At 40.2% G+C, this 21,267-nt stretch overlaps 1 protein-coding gene across 1 annotated transcript; it reads left to right on the top strand.

Annotated features, from left to right (window-relative positions):
- Positions 1 to 5,221: 5,221 nt before the first annotated feature.
- Positions 5,222 to 20,956, top strand: LOC122063332 (E3 ubiquitin-protein ligase RNF170-like). The gene is made up of 5 exons (XM_042627054.1): positions 5,222 to 5,527; positions 6,543 to 6,742; positions 10,049 to 10,150; positions 20,479 to 20,530; positions 20,610 to 20,956. Exons 1-5 carry the CDS (start codon positions 5,437 to 5,439, stop codon positions 20,720 to 20,722), a joined length of 558 nt encoding a protein of 185 aa, XP_042482988.1. The 5' UTR covers positions 5,222 to 5,436; the 3' UTR covers positions 20,723 to 20,956.
- The last annotated feature ends 311 nt before the right edge of the window (positions 20,957 to 21,267 follow it).

The raw sequence follows: 21,267 nt of genomic DNA, 5'->3' as shown, positions 1-21,267 counted from the left end.
CTCGAGGTTTGCGCCCGAGCGGACCTAGCAGGCCTAGCAGACGATCTCACCTTCGGTTGGGAGTTCGGCCAAAGTCGAACGGACCTGACCGAGGGTCCCTCCTTCGGTTGGGAGTTCGGCCAAAGCCGAACGGACCTGACCGAAGGTCCCTCCTTCGGTTGGGAGTTCGGCCAAAGCCGAACGGACCTGACCGAGGGTCCCTCCTTCGGTTGGGAGTTCAGCCAAAGCCGAACGGACCTGACCGAAGGTCCATGCTTCGGTTGGGAGTTCGGCCAAAGCCGAACGGACCTGACCGAAGGTCCCTCCTTCGGTTGGGAGTTCGGCCAAAGCCGAACGGACCTGACCGAGGGTCCCTTCTTCGGTTGGGAGTTCGGCCAAAGCCGAACGGACCTGACCGAAGGTCCCTCCTTCGGTAGGGAGTTCGGCCAAAGCCGAACGGACCTGACCGGGGTCCCTCCTTCGGTTGGGAGTTCGGCCAAAGCCGAACGGACCTGATCGAAGGTCCCTCCTTCGGTAGGGAGTTCTGCCAAAGCCGAACGGACCTGACCGAGGGTCCCTCCTTCGGTTGGGAGTTCGGCCAAAGCCGAACGGACCTGACCGAGTGTCCCTCCCTCGGTTGGGGAGTTCGGCCAAAGCCGAACGGACCTGACCGAGTGTCCGTCCTTCGGTTGGGAGCTCGGCCAGAGACGAACGAAACTGGCCAAAGGTCCCTCCCTCGGCAGGGGGCTCGGTAGAGCCAAATGGTGCTGACCGATCGGCAGGGGGCTCAGCAAAGTCGATCCAAAGCGGTCAAAGGTCTCTCTCGGTCGACCCCAAACCTTGGACACTGGTAATGCCAAGGCCGAAGGAACAAGTCAACCAAAGAAGATGGTTACTCCCACAGGAAGAAGCTCCTAGTGAAAGTAAGGGGGCTCCTGATATAGCCAAAATAACCCCTCGGTGGGGGCCATGACACGTGTCGTCTCTGAGACACGTGTCCACCGCCAGACGAAGGGTCCAAGAGACCACTCACACTCGAGCACGCGCAATCACCGAGGCACGCCCGCAGAATCATGCGGGATCACGTCGTCTGCATGGGGGGAATATTCCCCCCAGAAGGTTGGACGTATTCGAGTAGGACTCTAAGAAGGCCGAAGGGGGAAAAACCCTAAGGCCAAAGAGCTATATAAGAAGGCACGGAAGAAAGGGAAGGTAAGCTCTAACACCCTCACCATTACTCCCTTATTGAACTGTGCGGCCGACCCTGACTTGAGCGTCGGAGGACTAACCCCGGACAAAGTTCCGGGCCTCCGTCGTCTGTGTTTGTGTAAGTTGGACTAGCGGGGTTTTTGGCAGCAACACATTCTATTCCTCATGAAAACTTAACCATATTTTTCAATGCTTTTATCATCGTATGCTATTACTTATGAAAACATAGGAACAAAGTGCTTTACAATCAGGATAAACCAAATCCTTGTTTTATTCTTCACCATGTGATGCGATGGACTACTACTCAAGCAGGCAATGGTTTGTGTGGGAGTCAGTGATACAAAATACCTTTACATGGGCTACTTGAATCATTGTTAAAGATAATGGTATCTCATCTAGTGCTGACTGTATGATGACAGAAACACCATTGATGCAAGCACAAGAGGCCTATAGATGCATGATGGAGCATCAGGACTATTTAGAGTGATTATGTGGAGCACTTTATTTCTGACTATAGAACCATAACCAACGTTCCTCTTTTATTTGAAGTGCCTAATTTTTCTTTTAATCTCACTTCTTTTTTTTTTTGGTCCAATAATGATGTGACACTTTTAATGAGACTTAGAGCTTTTTTGATCATGGCAAAAAGAGCTTACTTCTATATCCATAACTCATACGATTAGGGGTGTCAATTGGTTAGGCCGGGCCGGTCTCGGTTTAGCCTAATCGGGCTCAGCTAATTTCTAGGGCTACACCATGATCTGCCATTTAACTAAACGGGCTTAGCTACCGCGGGCAAGGTACGATTGATAATCCGGCTGATTGGTCTCGGGCTTTAATCGAGCTACCATAAACGGGCCTTAACCAAGCTATAAACCTATTTAACTTTGAACGGGCTTTAAACGGGTCATCTTTAAAATTAGTCTTTTAAATGTGCTTGAAAGGAACACCAATAAAATGAGGCAAAGATGGGCATAGCAAAGAAAGATCCCATAGTTAAAATGGATTAAGCCAATAATGGAAGCAGCTAAGTTACTAAGGTACTCGGTCTTTATTCCAACGGAACTCAAATCAATTAAACTTTGCCTACACAGCCCAAGTTGAACAAGTCTAAATCAATTAAACTATGCTTGAAAAAGATGAATGTTCAGATAACAATCATCACCATCTCAAGTGTACATATCACATAGCCTTAGCACTAAACACAAATAATATTAAAAAAAAAAAATTTAAAAATACAAGTACTAATAAAGGGGTCGGGCTAGGTCGGGCTTAAATGAGTCGATTTAAGTTGGGCTTGTAAATGTGTCAAGCTGGTCGGGCGCCTATCGGGGCTAGGCGGTTGCACTGTGTACTACCTGTTTATAAATATGTCGAGCTCAAACCCGACACGTTTATTAATCGGACCAATCTAGGTCGAGTCATAAACGTGCCGAGCTCGATCAGGCCTACCGATGCGGGCCTGGAATTGACACCCCTACATACAATGATATCATTATCCAAAAAAAAAAAAAAAACAGAATCAAAGTCACCCAACCTATAGGTGATTTTATTTCACGAAGTCAGAGTTATCCTTAATTATGGAAGGGAGCAATGGACATCCCTAAAATCAGAATGCATTTCGATGATTTGCACTTTATCTGACTTGAGCCACTCAGTAGTTGCCACTTGCCCCAAGAAAGAGGGGTTTTAATGTTTAATTACAAAATAAATGGCACATGGAGCCTTCCCCAAATCTTTCAATTTTTTTTTGTAAGATCCAAATCCTTTCAATAAACGCGTAATTTTTTTTTTGAGTAATTTACATCCCCTTATTTTGCTTTTATTCCAACCCCTCCCCTGTGTTTTCAAATATTCCACAGACCTCCCCTGTATTTTGACAAATTTGACAAATGATCCGTCATATTATGTCCGTTAAGATTTTAAAATATTTTTTAAATACCCAAATCACCCTTGTAGAATGTAAATAGACCATTATACCCATTAGAAGATGAGTTCTTAATCTTCACTTTCGTCTCTCACTTGCAAGTAGAGTGAAGTTGAAGCAGCGACGAGCGGCGAATGGCGATGAGTGATCGACGGCGACGAGCGGCAAGCGTCAACTAGCGCCTCGAGTGTCGGACGACGACAACGATTGGAGGCTGCGGCCTTGTCTTTTCAAAATACATTCAACAGGGGAGGTCTACGGCAGCTCGACAAGCGGCGAACTGGAACTTGCAATCGATGAAAGACCTGTGGCAAGAAACATATCAAATAGAACTTTTGAGTCATTAATGAAATCAGGATCACCAAGATTCATCCTCACTGCGAATGCGTGTTTCAAAGCTTCAATTTCCCGATGGATCCCCAATGAGCCAGAAACGCCCAGAGGGAATGCATATTGAGCAAAAATGTTTAAAACCTGAAAGGAGATTTGGTTAGGCCGAAGCGTTCATATAACCATATAGAAAATGAGGATATAAACAAAATTACAAGTATCATTGCAGCACCACCGGATGGAGGAGGCATGCTTAGTATCTCAAGGCCCGAGATATTTGCAGAGATTGGCTTCTTCAATTTAACTTGATACTTTTCCAGGTCTTGCATGGTCAATATTCCTCCAAACTTCTAAACATCTCTAACTAAATTGTACCCGACTGAACCATTATAGAATGCATTTGGGCCATAGTTTGAAATGGTGTTAAGTGTCTGAGCTAGTTTTCTATTGTGGCAGATGACTCCTGGCTGAAGTAGTTTCCCATTTGATGTGAAAATATTTCGAAGTCCCTTATCAACGAAGATCATTGAATTCGATTTATTCATTTGCATGTAGAGATATGGAGATATCTTGAACCCTTTTCGAGCAAGATATTCTGCTGGCCTTTTCCATGGAAGTCTCCCATGTTGTTTCTAAGCTTTGTGAAGGCTAGTAAGTTCCCCTATAACTGCTATAGAAAGTGCACCACTAGCTTTCAGAACAGAATTTCCACCATACATATTCTGAAGAGGAAAAATAGAATTAACAAAGATAAGTCAAGGATCCAACTATAATGAATTCAATTTTTCTGTGAAGTATAAGCTTATGGGCAGCTAAATACCAAAGTAAGTATCAGCTTTATTTAGTTGCATGCATATCAAGTGACTACTACATTAGTAACATCACAGATTGGCAATGTGAATTACCTATTACCTTATAGTTACTTGAACATCACTCTTAGATCTCCTCACCATAAATGGATTTCAACTCAGCAAGATGAGATCATATTTGTTTCAACTTGTATAAATGAAGAACTACTACAAATTGGAGAAGCAAAAGCTGCACTGAACTACTTATTTGGTATGACAACACCAAGGCTTGAACCAAACCCATCAGTGAACCCAACTCTAGGTACTCAGCTAAGTTCAACCGAGGGTAATAAACAAGACAAGTCTAACAACCCCTGAGCTTCCAAATCAAGTTCCCACATTTCAAAACATTTGACGAAAGAAGTCATCCTCTTTCCTCCAGTTCTCTTCTTTTTCTCTTTTAACTAAAACTGTTGTAGGCTTCTTTCATGGGAAGGAATTTCTCAAAAGTATGTATGTGAATGAGTTCTACAGTTGACAATGTGCTTGACAATCACATATTTTGAAAAATAGATATCACAGGGTGGTGGAGATCGGCTGGTCTCTTCGTCACTGTCGATCTTCATCGCCATCAATCTCTTCGTCGCCTTCGATCTTTTCGTCACCATCGGTCTTGCCTGATGAGTCCAAAATCCTCCCTGTCATGGTGATGGGGGTGAGTGAAATGTGAGGATTCCATATTAAGGGTTAGGAGGGTAGGGATGAGGGTAAAATTGAAAAACAAAATATCTGTTAAATGCAGAAGGGTAGAATCGTGTTTTAACATCCACAATTAACAGTCTACTAATAGAGTTATCTGACAAGGGAGGTCTGTGGAATATTTAAAAACACAGGGAAAGGAGTTGGAATAAAAGCAAAATACAGGGGAGAGGGATGTAAATTATTATTTTTATTATTTTTTTTTAAATAAAAATATCAGAACGCCCCGCCGCCTTTCGATTTCGGCTGCCGACACGCACGGAGAGACACAGACAGAGGCGGAGAAACAGAGGATCATAACTGTAAAAGGGTTGATGGTAATGTAATGTGGGTGATCAGAAGAGAGAGATTTTCTTAGCTATTAAGCAGAGGAATTAACACTTAAAAAGGGGCTATCATATATACAGCAAGAGAACAGAAGAGAAGAGAAAGAGATGAAGTGAGATGGATGGCCCCCCGGAGAACGATTGCTGCTCAATCTGTCACGACAACTTCACCCTTCCTTGCCAAGCCAACTGCTCTCACTGGTTCTGCGGTGCGTTATTCTCAATACCCATTTCAAGAATCCTTGTTTATTTTGATGCAAAGATAAGCTTATATGTGTTAAAATAAGGTAGTGGAATTTAGAAGGATAGGGCAGAGGGTTGTTTTGTGTTCGTTTGAGATTTTGATCTGTTCGGTTCTTATAAATTTTCTTGAAATTTTTGAATCGTGTGATGTATTTGGTTATTATCATCTTGAAGCTTGTGAATGTTGAAGATGTAAAAGATTGAAAGTTCTTGCAAGAAATGCCTTCTTTCTTATTGGGCGTCACAGGAATTTTAGTATGTGATAGAAATGAATTCATTGGATGAAAACCTAAAATACCAAAGTTCTAGTTCTGTTTATCGTTAAGATACATGTGATAGTTCTAAGATGGTTACATTTCGAAGCATGATGGAAAACCCAATTCAAGTGATTTCATTCTTGTGTTGACCAAAGTCAGGCCTAATAATTTGGACGACTTGGATCGTTTATTTTGCCCTAAGTTTACCACAATGGTTACCTGACTTGAAGGTCATGGTCATGTTTGAGTGTTGTCTAAACGTCTTATAAGTTATATCTCCTGTTATAAGCTAGCTTGTTTACTGTACAAAATGAATCTTGAACCCAGATCCTTTACTTCCCTGAGGTGAACATAGGACCTCATGGTACCATGACTTTGCTGGGACTTTGCCTGTTCTTTCTTCACTTGGGATAACCCCTAATTGAACTCCTTCAGCCTTTGATTGTAGAGGTGGATTCTTGAATGTAGATGTCTGGGAATCTTGTTTAGCTTGATTAGTTTTTAGGGAATGATTCATTTATATTCAGTGATAAGTTAATGCTGCTGGAAACAAAAAATCTCCTTTTTCTTTTTCTTGGGATAAGTTGTCTAACACACCGGAGGTCAACACCGAAAGAATGGAGCTGATACTTAGTATTTTCTGTCATTGCAATTTGATGCTTTTTGCTGCTACTGTTAACATGAAATGTCTTGATTATTGTGCTTACCTTACACTATTGTATAGGAAATTGTATTCTTCGTGTTTGGCATCATGGATCAGCACTTAGTCCTTGTAAGTGCCCTATATGTCGTCGCATCATAACTTTGGTGATACCTTGTGAGGCATCATTACAGCACCGTCATGACCCAGAAGTTAGTGGGGTTTTACAAAATATTCAAAGGTACAATCGGTCCTTTGGTGGAGGCACAAATGGTCTTATTCAGGTACTTCTAGACTTATATCTCATTTTGCTGGTCTGGTACATTTTTGTTAAATTGAGAAGTGGAATTAGCCAACTTGACTGTACCTTTCAGTTCTGGATGGTCATTGTGAACAATTTGTTAGAAAAATAATACTTTGTTCTTTTTTGGATCTCAATGGTCATTGGGCTTGATCTGATGGAAAGAAAATAAGTGAAGAATAGTCACCAACAAGTTACACTAAAAAATCATTATGTAGTTAAAATAGGTGAAGTTGAGCTGAATGCTCAGAATAGAGAAAAACTAAAATATAGTTATTGTGACTGAAAGGCCATAATTATAGCTGTACCATGAAATCAGTGTATCAAAATGTGTCAGAAACGTATGTATTAAATCTTGCCTTAAATTGTGGTTCACACATCAAGTGTGAAGTACATCGTACCTGTGCTTTTTCAACCATTTTAGACATAAATTGATTCTGGCCTGGTGGTTGTCTAGACAGGCTGTTCATCTTGTCTAAATGGTATAACACTATAGGGGATATGGAAACTATAAGAATTGAGTGGTACACTGTTTACCAGGAGGACCAACAAGAGCAGGAAGCGCTACTTGGAGACTTTTGAGTCTGAAGGAAGGCAGTTGGGAAAGCCCTAAAGATATTCCAAGATCCAAGCATGATCTCCAGTAGGGGCCCACCAAATCTTATAGAGAATAACCATATAAGCCATAAACAGGCCGTCTTGAACTGGGACCAGAAATTTGTTCAAAGGTGAACCTAGACCAATCACAGGTTCTTCCTTTCTTTGTCCTTCTACCGCGATCTGCATCACCTGGTGGGGCCCATAGTCTGTATACAGGCAAGGTCTTGGTGTAGTTGGCCACGTGGCTTAATAGAGCTTTGAAAATTCAGTGGATGTTTTTTTAGTTTTTGAAAAAATGGTTGACACTGTACGGTGGCTCAAAAATATTGAGGAAAGAAAAGACAATACATGGGACTATGGGAGTATATGTGATTGAATTTGGCTATGAAATTTGACATATGGCTAATCTAGACAATCTCTTTTTATGCAACTTGAAGAATTGCCAAATCACTCTACATGGCTAAAATTAGGCGGGCAGTCAAGGAAGATGTCAAATATTCCTTATCATGTAAAGAGTCCCTTATTATAAAACACACATAAGGTTCCGTCACCTTAATTATGATTTATTGGTTTCGGTTTGTATGAAGTACATTTGAAAGAAAAAGAGATATATGTAATACAGTAAATTTATCAAAAAAAAAAATTGTGGTGCCATAGATCCGGTGTTGGTCTCTCTTTTGTTTTTGTTTTTCCCGGTGAATTATGTTCTCATTTTCAGATCATTCAATTTGAACTGATGGAAAGTCTGTGCCAGCTTGAAGTGGATGGTCCTTATATGGTGGATGGTTTTGAAGGAAAGATAATTTAGGGTGTTGGCATGACTTTCTAGGTCTGGCAGTTGAGGATTCAATTGCCTGATCCTGTTCTGTTCTGTGTAAACCATGCATGAAAAACATGCCTCACACCATGAAATTTGGTGGTCCATGTGCTTCCTAATAATGTTCCTGTCATGGTATTGAAACTAAACCATAATGTATTTCTTTTTAAACTTATTTATTTTTATTATAATTATGTATTTCCTTTCCATTTTCATCTTCTATAAGTATTTTACAGAGGTTCTAATATTTGATTTTGTCATGGACTCAAACCAGATGGACATGGAAGTATTTCAGAAGGTTTATGACTTTTTGAAGCTTAGGAAATCCAATGGTAACCATGGAAGTCCATGAAAAAATGGATCTTTGTGATGGAGCTTCATGAAATTCTTTGATGAGAACCATTACGCACATATGAACCATCAAATAAAAAGGAAATATGAAGCTTGGATTTTTTAGCTTTATTTTAGCTGTGAAGGGAAGCTTCTTTTGTATTCCATGCCTTTGGTTATAACTCTTGATTATAAAACTAATGGGATACTACCCAACAGCAACTAGGTTCAGTATCCTACCCTCAAGAATATTGTACGACTCACAACCAGCAGGTTAACACCACATATAACCCCCAATTTTGGGTTTGGATTAACTCCAAATTCAAATCAGATGTAGGTAACTAGCAGTACTTCATATCCAACTGTGGGATCCCCAGTTATTTATCAAGGACTGAAGATGGAAACTAATTTTAATATTTAGAAACAACATTATATCTCAACAGCCATATGGCAGTTAACACGAGAACATGAGTATAACAATCACTCCATGAATAGTTCATCATATGTAGGAATCAATCCAATATAAAAGGTGTGATACTTTAGATCAACAGTACACAAAATTAGCGTCTTAGATTCAGTTTTAGTATCAGTAGCCATCAATGGATTGAAAAGGTGTGATACTTCAGATCAACAGTACACAATATTAGCAACTTAGATTCAGTTTTAGTAACTATCAGTAGCCATCAATCTGCAGGGCAGAATGCCTTCATACTTCAGTCAAGTTCATCTTTTAGAGCTGTAAACGATGTTCCAAATTAAGAATCAGATCTGAAGGTCAGATGATACTGTTAACTATTTTCATCTACTGTGAAACACTTGATGAAACCCAACAAAGCAACTAGCTAACGACAGTAAAGAAATTGAAACAAAGGTTGGAAGGACTTGTTGGATATCATATGCAAGATGGAAACAAAAGGATAGAAGAAGAATAGAAAGAACTTGAATTTCTCACACAGCCTTCAGCCATCTCCCACCTGTCTGTTCACTGTCTGTCACAGCTACCTGTTTCGCACAGAAAGTTGCAGTAGGCAACATAATTTGGTTATCAAATTCATGGGATTCTCTTGCTGCCCCCCCCCCCCTCCCCCTCCCTCATATTAATGGGTTTAATCTCTGTTATGGAATTACTCCAAAATAACGACCAATATGTGGTAATATAACAGCAACAACCCATTACTAAACAAGTAGTAATTAAATTAGAAACAAATAACTAAAAAACTATTCTCATAGTCTTCCTACGCAAGGCATAAGAAGGGTTGGCTCATTAATTGAGCCTAAAACATGAACCGCAGGTGGGCTTTAGGGGCTAGGCTTGATGGCTGCTTCTGGCCTTTCTTCTTCTTATGCCTAATTGCTGCTTGTATCTTGGATCTGCATAAAAAAACTGCTTTTCGTTGGTTAGTAATTACATGCTAAGCATTAAGTTGTCAGTGATCGACTTTTTAGGCTAAAATGACTAGTCATGGACTTGCCACCCTGACAGCAATGGTTCTATTATGAGCTAATGAGTGGAACATGACTTCTTTTTCTTTTTTTTTGCAGAAATTACGGGACCTGCCATTTTTCCTCCGGAGGTTGTTACGAGAATTGGTGGATCCCCAAAGATCTCTTCCTCTTTTTTTCAGATTACGCATGTTTTTGGCAGTTAAGTCTGTGCAACTTCTATAAAAGACTAAGAACTACAATCTTGATCCGCTTATTTTTCTCTGTTTGATCTGTATTAGTGGTTATTTGTTCTCACTTTACTGAAGATTTTATTCATCTTTTCTTTCTTCCAGTTGTTTTCGTGTGCCCTAGATGTATTTGTTTACTTGTTACTTTTTCTTGATAATTTAGCTTTACCACTATACTCTTTTTATTAGGTTGTTGTGTCCTGAATTCAATTTCTTATATATTTTTTCAACAGAAAATATAAATTACATGTCTATGGATTCTTACTGTAAAACCAGTCAGGATATATATATATATATATAAAGGTTAGAAAAGTTAAACTATGAAAAGGTTAGCACTAATAATAGAATTCATCGAATTGTAATGGTGATGGGAAATCAAATATGATGGTTCTATTCTGTACTTCCTGGAGCACAGAGTAATATAAATCTCACTTGTGTCTCCACGATGCATAAGTCGAGAGTTTGTAGTATTTATATGTAATATGTTATGTATTTATGCATGTCTACATGTTCGTGTATTATATATATGTGATCGACGGGCATCGGGATTTCGTGGTCCCTTTTTCTTTCATTAATTGGAGGGTTAGAATTAGTGGAGCCATCCAGTGGCTTAGATTGGATTGGAAGTTTGGGTAGGTAGATGTTGGTGTCAATAGATAATTGTACATAATGGGCTTTTTCTGGATTAGTTAATTTTACGGCCAAGAGTTATCTTTATATTCGTTGGTGCTGTTTTCATCTCCTCTACTCTCTCTGTATCTTGCTTGTGATTTGTATCTCTTCATCATAGCACTTTCGCAACTCTCCGTCCACCATGGCTCCCTTTTCGTCGCCGTTCTTGAAACTCCACCATTATATACTTTGACCTCACCTACACTTCCTGTTTCTTCTGTCAAATTGAGCTTCTTAAGTGCGGGACTCCTTTGGTTGCCAACTAGTTCGCAAACTAACTGTCCGCATCGGTGCCAGAACTCGTCACCTTTAGCTGCATAGCCAGATTCATTCTAAGCATCTTGAACAATTTCCTGGACCAATTGGTGTTATATTTAAAGCTATTGATACCATGGAGAAGTGCTAGACAAACCATGCGAAGAACAAGTTCAGAATATGTGGTTTGTTTCTTGAGGGGAGCATGACTCAGCCCGCTTTGTGGCCTGAGATGGAGTTTGTTGAACCTAGAAGGTTCTAATCATGCATTGTGTTTTGGATATGAAAATCTTACTTGATGTGTGTTTGTGTGTTCCAACATTTTTGTTAATGTGCTAAGATATTGATGAAAACCAGGTCTTTGAGGTGAAACTATTGATGGAAGAAATGGCATGTTGATTGACGAAAGGATTGCTATCGACGGACTTCTGGGATGTGAAATATTGAAGAAAAGCTGTATCAAGATTTAAGATCTTTAAGACTGGGATGTGCTTTATATTTCTATATTTGTGAAATTTTAATTTTGATGTACACAAGATGATTAAAGCCAAACTAAATTCATATAAAGAACTAAATGAACAGACCTAAAAAACTAGAAGGTTTGACTTAGAAAAATGTTTATACTGTTCACGGACTTTTGTGAGTCAGGTACAGATATCCGAGCTTAAAGAAAAAATCAAAGTCAAACCATGTCATCTTGGACTGACAACTGTGCTTAATGAATTCTGTCCGCGGATGTCTTGATGGACTTCGTGTTCTGCGTCCATGAAACCCAAGAGTAAGTTTTTTGAGTCCCTGTTCCAGTGACCTCTGTGAAGGTCACACATGATGTAAGACTAGGTCACATAGGATCCTAGTCCTAGGAAGGATCTGAAATTCTAGCCGATTAGGGGAGAATTAGAGAGCTCACAAGTTAAGGGTCCAAGGGACCTCAGACCTGGTTCAAAATAGGCTAGTTAGATTCCCAAATAGGTCTCAAATAGTGGCTGTAATCAGATCTGAAGGTAAACCAAACATTCAACAGCAGATCTGGGCAGAGGTGGACTTCATAGGCAAGGAGGGAGAAAACCTGTGGCTCTCAGTTGGCTGCCCCAAAGCTGGTCAAGTGGCCACCCTGGCGAGGTCTTCAAACCTCCAAACGACTTCTTAAAAGAGCTTCTGGTTGGGGAGATCTGGCCTTGGTCTGACAGTGAAGAAATCGATCCTTGACCTGTGAGTGTATTTCTAACTGATCTGTAGGCTGGTCTTCTGGATTTCAAATCACCTTCAATAGTCCCTCAACAATCCCTCACAACAGTGAGATAAAAGAAGAGGATAAGAATAAGAAAAGAGAATCGTTGGGGGGTTGAGAAGGGGGGAAGAAGGTTGTTTTTGGGCATCTCACCCCTCAAGTAACGCATCTCACCTAGGGCCTCTCGCCCAACTGCATCTCAGGGCAAAACAGCATATGCCATCTTAGTTCAACTCTTCATTAACTTGTAAAAGTGTTTCAATGATCTCACTTATATAGACTAGGCATAGCCTTACAGTTTAGAAACAAACCATATAGGAAACTAACATGAAAAGGAAACTAATAGCTTTTGGCAACTAACTACTGACTTGTACTCTAAGCAAACATAAGATATAATACTAGGGACTTCTAGAAGCCAACTTAAGTTGTCCAACTTGAGGTTTGACTGGTCAAACACAAGCAGACAAAAACCCAGCTGTATGGAGTATTGCAGGACACTCTTGGAAGCTTCTGGACAGCTTCTGTAATGCTGGTTCGATGGCCACTTTGAGGGATCTTCAGAAGATCAAAATAAGAAGAAAAATATAGGCATAATATGGGGCTGCAATGCTGGTTAGATGGCTGCAAAGGTTGACCAGCATAGGGCAAAATTGGGGCCAGCAAGGCTGGCTCGATGGGTTAAACTAGGTCCAGACTTGGGACAGAACTAAACCATGGTTTGGTCAATTCGAGTCCTTTTGACAGCCCATCTACATCAGCACAGATTTTTGTGCCAGACTGCCCGGATTATTTAATGTTTCGCGGTAGAACCCCAAGGGGGTAGCTCGGTTGGCAAGGACCAGCACCTCACAATTAAGAGGTTATGAGTTCACTTTCCTTGGGGCCCTACCCAAAAAGAAAAATGCTCCATGTTAGTGGATTTCGCATATGCTGACTATCATTATGACTCCACTTGGACTCTAACCAAGTGGGAGCTGTAATGTTTTCATTGATATTGATGACCTACACCCAGGATTAAAGTATCGGTATTTGGAGGAGGCTTGGGAATAAGAAAAATCAAAGAGGTGAACTGTGTTGGTATTCTCAAACTCATTTGGAAGATTGTCTCCAAGCAGAAAGGCAATCTGGGTCGACTGGGTCCTTTCCTACCCCTTTAAGGATAACTCTCTTTGGACTGCTCCGATCCCCCCCGACTCCTCTTGGATATGGAGGAAAATCCTCAGCCTTTGGCCCACCGCTCTCAATGCAATTACATTTTCCATTGGCAATGGTATCTCCACCTCCCTCTAGAGAGACACTTGGCATCCTTCGGGAATCCTCTCCTCCCTGGTCACCCCCAGGACCATTTGTTCCTCTGGCATTCTTATTTCTTCCTCTGTGTCCTCGATCCTCTCCCCCTCTGGCTGGTCACCTCCTCCTTCCTCTCCTCCTCTAGCCGACTTGTGGTCCTCTCTACCTCCCCATCCCCCGGGCCACCATGGAAGGGAAGATAAATGTATTTGGCTTCCCTTCTCCAACTGGATGTTTTCAGCTGCCTCTACTTGGTCTTATGTCAGATCTTTTGGGCCTCTGGCTCCCTAGCGCAAAATTGTTTGGTTCAAAGGCCGCCATATCCCTTGCCACAGCTTTACAGTTTGGCACCTTATCCAACTGCCTTCCTACGCAATCCTTCCTCACCCATCGTCACATTCCGATTTCTCCCTCCTGCTGCCTCTGCTATCATGGCTCCGAGGACACTACTCATATCTTCTTCTCCTGCCCGTCTCCTCCTCGGTTTGGAAAAGAGCCTCTCTAGTTGTTGGCCCTCCAGAAGATCCATTCTTCCTTTGGATAGGGAATGGGTCTTGATATGACACGTTCGGGGGCTCCTCCATTTGTGACACTGTTGGAAAACTGGCTTTCTGTGTTACCATTAACCACATCTGGATGGAGCATAACATCCGTAGATGGTCCTCCAATTCTCATTCTACGTACAAGATTTGGAAAGTCATCTATTTTGATGTCTCCGCCAATATCAAATCTCTTCACCCTCGGCCGATTCCTAATACCCCTAGGATAGACATATCATTTCTTCCTGGAGATTTCCGGTTGACATCATTTCCCATCCCCCTTTCTTTCTTCTGGGTTTTTTCTCTTCCCCCCGATGTATCCCCCCTAGTTTTATTTGTTGTGCTTTGCTCTGGGTTTAGTTTTGTTGTCACCCTCCTGGGTTTGATTGTCTGTTGAGGTTTTGCCTCCTCCCCCCCCTCTCCCCTTGTATATTCTTTCGGCTTGGTTATGAATTTATTTATTCATCCAAAAAAAAGTATCGGTATCTGTCACCGTATCGGTCAGTTAAATTTAAGATACATATCAAAGTGTATGGTATCATATCTAAGATACGCTAAATATTTGCACATAAATGGACAAGATACACATTTTCATACACTTTTGCATATTAAAAAGTATAAAAAGCAATATCTAACATGTATCATACATAAATACTAAAATGGAGAACACTGTGTTGAAAGACAAGTGAAATTGTTATAAAGGATGATGTTTCTTACATGTTTTCTATTGCCATTGCCCTTCTGATGGTGCCATTAAGAATGTCGTGATGGTTCATAGTCATTCATTGCATCCTTCCATCTAGGCTTTGCAATTGCCTCCTACCAAGTCTGGAAAAAGGAAACTGAAGACAAGGAAGTAGAAGGGAGATAGAGTATTATTGGATACAACATTTGTTATAGGATGCTAAGTACCGGTCCTATTACCTTTTCTATTGGCAATAGGAATACAAGGGACCATAGTTGTCACGGCATCATGGCAACCCAAGGCGGTGGAGGGGTGGCAATCGATTTGGCGGTGAATTGCCCACTATGGCGTTGTCATGGTGATCAAATCGCCCATGTGTTATTTTTTATTTCTCTTATTTTCTAAATTTATTTTGTATGTCATAATATATACCATATGACAAAAAATCAATCAACATTAAGCAACATCAAGTATAAAAATAAACATAGTCACATTCACATAAAGTCATAAAAAATCAACATGACTTGTTGACTTTTAGAGAAATGCTCTTCTTCTATAATAAGTTCTATTGGTCTATTGATTTTATTTTTAGATGAGACTTTTTGTATTAGGTATAACACAAAACTAGCTTTCCAACAAGTCTGAGATTACTTAAATTTGAGTTGTTATGACAAAATTATGTTCCGGTCAAACTTATTTTAAAGTGTGCGAATGCTGTTAATCGCCTAAATGGAAATAATTTTATTGACATGAAAAACAAAAGATTATTTTATCGGGCTTTTAGTTTTTAGCAATGCTCTACCATAATAAGATTTATAAAATTTTTAGAATTGAGAAAACCCTTAGCATTCGAAAGTTGAAATTTTTTTGTTCTTGGATCGGGGGGTTGACTTTTTATCTTTTTGGAATTTGATTTTTAAACTATTTTTATTCGATTCAAATAGAGGGTATTTGCTTATTTATGAACAATATCTTAAGTAAATGAAATAAAAAAATGTAAAAACATTTATTAAAATGGTATTTAGCATAAATAAGGGCAAAAAATATAAGGCGACAGTCACCTTGGCATCAGGCAAACTGCCTGGATGCCAAGGCAAAGCCTTGAAAACTATGCAAGGGACTGATCGAAAGTAAAAGGAAAGGAGATACCTGGGAGAAGAAACTTAGAATAAAAGGTCAGCTATGAGCAGTGGTAGTGTCAGTTCTTCTTTTGTGAGAAAACACCTTTAACTCCTGATCAGGAACCTGTAACTTTTATTGAACCAGTGGCTCCCCCTGTATGGGATTCCTTTCGTCCTAGACTTATGGTAAAGTATCTCCGATACGATACGATACGATACGATGCTTTAATCTTGTCACCGTCACTCCCAGTTACACCAGTATCATCATTCCTAGTTGTTATGTCTCTTGGATTCTTGACCTGCTTTGAAGATTGACCCGCTCTGACAAAACTTGGTTTTGAACTGAATGGGATTTTTTCTTTAGGGTTTATGATGGGAGCAGTGGGAGCCCATCATTAATCTCGTATACGGTACGACCTGAGCAGACGTGACCAGATGGATTGAAATGACTTGTAGTAGTATTTATAAGTTATGACGACTTGTGTAATCAAGTGAGATTTGGGGTTTTTCGTGTTAGAGTTCCTGGGTGAGTGTTCTTGCTGCGAGTTTGGGTGTTCTTGAGAGATCTCCATTGTAATTTTTCTTTCAACATGGTGAATCATCTTCTTCGCCCGAGGATGCCTCATTAAATATTTGTGTCATCTTGAGCAAGTCTGTTTATTTTCTTTGTTTTCTTTGGTGTTTGTTTTAACTCCAGTCGCACTAGTGTCATCATTTCCTCTCTCATCCATCAGAATAAGATGAGGACCATCAAATGAAGGATTCAAGGGAACCTCTTCACTTTCTAGAAGACTCCCCTTAAAGTGGTGAGTAGTATGCCTAGTCTCACAAAAGATCACATCCGTGGAAACAAAGAGTCGCCTGGAAGGGGGGTGATAACATCTGTAGCCCTTTTGAGTAGGAGAATATCCTAAAAAAAATGCATTTGAGACTCCTATGGCCAAGCTTGCCAGGAACATGATGATTCATGACAAAACAGACCGAGCCAAATACCTTTGGAGGAACAAGAAAGTTGCGTGAACCACAATGTATCTCCACAGGTCCATTGAACCCCAGCATACGTGATGGCATCCTATTTATAAGTTAGGCAACTGAAAGACAGCTGTAAGGACTGCCTCACTCCAATATGAGCTAGGAACATGCATCTCAAACATCAGTGAACGGGTGACATCCAATATGTGCCTATTCTTATGCTTGGCAACCCCGTTCTGTTTTGGTGTAACTGCACAACTGGTCTGATGAATGATCCCATGGTCCAGAGGTAGGACTGAAAGGAATCCTCCATGTATTCCTTGGAATTCCTTGAAGCATTTAAATACTTCACTCTTATGATGCAACAAATATACCATGTTGATTTAGGGAGAATATGACTTGTCTCTAACTTGACACAAAGTCCCTCTATTTATAATGAAATAAAACCCTAAAAGGGTCTTAAGGGTATAAAATAACCATAAAAGCCTTTATTACAATTTTTTATTTACTATTAAGTACATACTTAAGCTAGTTGTTAGTTAATTTATAGAAAAATCCATTCCTCCCCCCCCCCCTGGCGGAAATCACATTAAAGTTCTGGATTTTGTGAAGTCCGATCCTGGCCTGGTTACTGAAGTAAACTTAGGAGCATAAGAAGGCCAAGACATTTGGGGCTTCGTAAGAAGGGATAACTGCATATGAGTAAAGGAAGGATCAGCTTGAGAGATGAGGATGCTTATATGGCAATTGGCATTAAAATATGGAGAACACCATGCATTTTTTTTTTTTTTTGGGGGGGGGGGGGGGGAGGAGAGGGGCATAGTGGTCCATAGAGAGAGAACGAGGAAATGAAGGTAGAAAATAAGAATGAACAGAAAAGTAGACGAGTGAGGAGCAACAAAGACGTAAATTTTCTGTTAGATCACCTACTGGAGCAAGGTCAGCTGTTTGCAGAGGGGCAAAACAATGCCTCAAACTAGAATGACTAGAACCATATGTTTAACTTTGCTCCCAGAGGCAGTTGGACCCTGCTTTATTTGGTGGACCGCTCAGAGTGCATGTATGTTTCCATTGCTGCTCCATCTGTATTGAGGTTATTTTCATTTGTGCTTGGTTTCTATGCAATTTGCATGCAATTATCCTTCATTGCCGCTGGTGAAACTTACCCTAAAACCAATCCCTAGGGACAAGGCTAGAAGGGATCTTGGCTCCCAAACATTTGTGTTTAATGCTTATATGAGCTCATAATATATGTAATGAACTTTTACAGAGGTCAATTTACTTGTTTCTATTTTCCTATTATATATTGTAAAATAAACTTGAGAAACTTTAGATAGTACATTGTGAAATTTGTGATTTCTTGATTTACATATATTCAAAGGCTTCTCTTCAATCAGGCTACCCTGCTTTGCACTTCTCTCCTTGGATGATAAGAAAGGCTCTAGCACCTCAGTTGCATAGTTGTCACGGCGTCAAATCGATCCAAGGCGGTGGAGGGGTGGCTAATCGATTTGGCGATGAATCGCCCGTTTTGGCGTTGCCATGGCGGTTAAATCACCCATGTGTCATTTTTTATTTTCCCTATTTTCTAAAATTATTTAGTATGCTATTTTTTTATTTTTCCTATTTTTAAAAGTTATTTAGCATGCTACAAGCCTAGAATATATACCCTATAACATATAAAACCAATATTAAGCAACATCAAATCATCAAAAAATCAACATAGCCATATCATGTCATCAAAAATCAACATGAATTATTGACTTATACAGTAAACCATTAGAACAACATCAAAATCCAAAAAAAATTCAAATCAGTAGTCAGAAGCAACTTAACAAGTGATCCAGGAAAGGATTAAAATAAGGCAGTAAAACAAGCAATCCAATACTTCGATTCAGAACTAATTCTATATTTCTATTTATGCTGTTATGAAACATTAACCATAGAAGAAGGAACAGAGAAGGAGAAGAACTGAAGAAGAAGAAGGAGAAAGAATAGCAGAGAAGAAGAATCAAAATTCAGAAGCAGAAGATGAAGGAGGAGGAGAGAACTGAGAAGGAGAGAAGATGAGAAGAAGGAACAGAGAAGGAGAAGAACTGAAGAAGAAGAAGGAGAAAGAGAAGAGAAAAGAAGAAGGAACAAAGAAGGAGAAGAACTGAAGAAGAAGGAAGAAGGAGGAGGAGAAAGAGAAGCAGAGAAGAAGAAGGAGAAGAAGAAGAATCAAAAGCAGAAGACGTAGGAGGAGAGAAGAAGAGAAGAAGGAAGTCAAGAACAGAGAAGGAGAAAGAGAAGCAGAGTAGCAGAGAAGAAGAAGAATAAGAAGCAAAAGACGAAGAAGGAGGAGAGATGGACTGAAGAAGAAGAAGAAAGACGTCGCAGGCCCTTAGGCCCCTTACCTTGGTCTCGGAGAAGGAGGACGTCACTCGCAGTTGCAAGTGGACGCTTCGAGGGTTCAGGTTCACTGCTGGAGAAGGAGAAGGTCACTCGCAGTCGCAGGCAGAAGGCTTCGACTTTCAAGGGTTTTCGAGGGTTCACTGTTCTTCAATTTGAGAAATTGATAGTTGAGACTCGAGAGTCTTGAGAAATTGATAGTCGATTGGGTTTTCTTCTCTTTTCTATTTCACCTAACGATGAAAATACAAGAAAGATAATATTCAACATTGTTAGCAAGTAAAAAATAAAAAATAAAAAAAATAATACACAAAGTTATCGATTAGTATAATAGGCGTGCGATGGCATCCATGGCGCTGCCATGGCGGCTGGCGTTGCCATGGCAGCTGCCAATCGTTGTACTGCCATGCCCTCGAATTTCTGCCGGGACGCCAAATCGCCGCTAGGCGACGCCGTGACAACTATGCTTCGTTGTGGCAGGTGCTTGAATACACTATCTGACAAAGCATTACAGGTCTTCCTCAATTCAAAGGTAGTAAATACCACCACAGGTGTCACTGTTTTACATGGCACCTATTGTTGAAAATATATCATGTTCTATGGAAGTCGCTTTTAAGATTGTGCCAGACAGAAATTTTGGAAAATGTCAAGTGTCCTTCTTTGTAGGTGACCAGTGACAACCCATTACCATGATTGGACTCAACGAAGCCTTAACTACTTCAGTTAATATCCTAGTGTCCAAGCTTAAGATCGAAACAGTGCACTCCTAGGGTTCATGTTTGCGAATGTTTCAGTGCAGGGCAGCCCATCTAGGGAAAAGGGAAAACCCCCATAACGAATCTGGAAGCATGACAAAGAACTTGTTTTCTACCTATTATCATTTTGTTAAAAGCCAAATTGTATTATTTCTTCAGTCTCAGTTTGTTTCCAGATAAAAACCACGTAGAAGGAAAATCTTCAGGTAAGATCTTATTTTTATATTGATTTTATCTGAAGATTTACCTTTTACATGGTTTTTACCTGGAAACACTTGGAGCCTCAATGTTTTACTGAACACTTTTTACTTATGGCGTGACATTTGACTGAATTGCATCAGTTTTGGCTTTATAACTAATTCAGTGTATTCTGAATTTTTATTTGCAGATGTTAGTATGTGGTATCTACATTCTGAGCCCCATTGACATTATTCCAGAAGGTAATTTTACTTTTAAGCGATTTTGATTTTGTCAATGTAACTCGGTTGTTGTTAACTATTGGTGGTTCCTGTTTGGCAGGGCTCGTGGGACTTATTGGTTTATTCGATGATATCGTCGTAGCTCTCATCTTTTTCCTCCATGTTGCTGCTATGTATCGCTCAGCTCTCCTTACACGACATGGAGGTAATTGATCTGTGCCATTATCATGTAGTTGTTGTAATTAATCAAAGCCATGAAGGATTTGTAAGTTTCCATTTGGATGTTACAAAAGTAATACTCATCAGAGATCCTTTCATCTCATGGAATCCATTGGGCTCTCTGAATTTCATATTTCTGCAAAAGACGGTGTGTGAATGTAATATATGTGAGGTTAAATGGTTCAAATTCTCTGTTAAAAAATTCCCAGTAAATTTTGTTTTATGCGATACTCATGCTCCTCTGATTATTTTTGCATGAGCAAGACACAGTGACCTTATAATGACATCGACATTGACATTGACATCTCCTACTTCTCGGGAGATGAATGTTTTAGTTAATGCGTATAAAGGGCATACTCAGTGCACGAGACTTCTGCCACTACGGGTTCTGAGGAGGGTCATAATGTACGCAGTTTTAGTACCACTTCGTGGAGAGGCTGTTTCCGGCATTGATGTGCATGGATCATTTTATTTTTTCTGATTAACAAAATACTATTGAAAAAAAATAGGTTTCAACATTGTCCCAAAACTGAATGACT

This window comes from Macadamia integrifolia, unplaced genomic scaffold (genome assembly GCF_013358625.1).
Source record: "Macadamia integrifolia cultivar HAES 741 unplaced genomic scaffold, SCU_Mint_v3 scaffold1294, whole genome shotgun sequence".
NCBI classification, from domain to species: Eukaryota; Viridiplantae; Streptophyta; class Magnoliopsida; order Proteales; family Proteaceae; genus Macadamia; species Macadamia integrifolia.
This window is presented reverse-complemented; position numbering and strand designations above follow the sequence as displayed.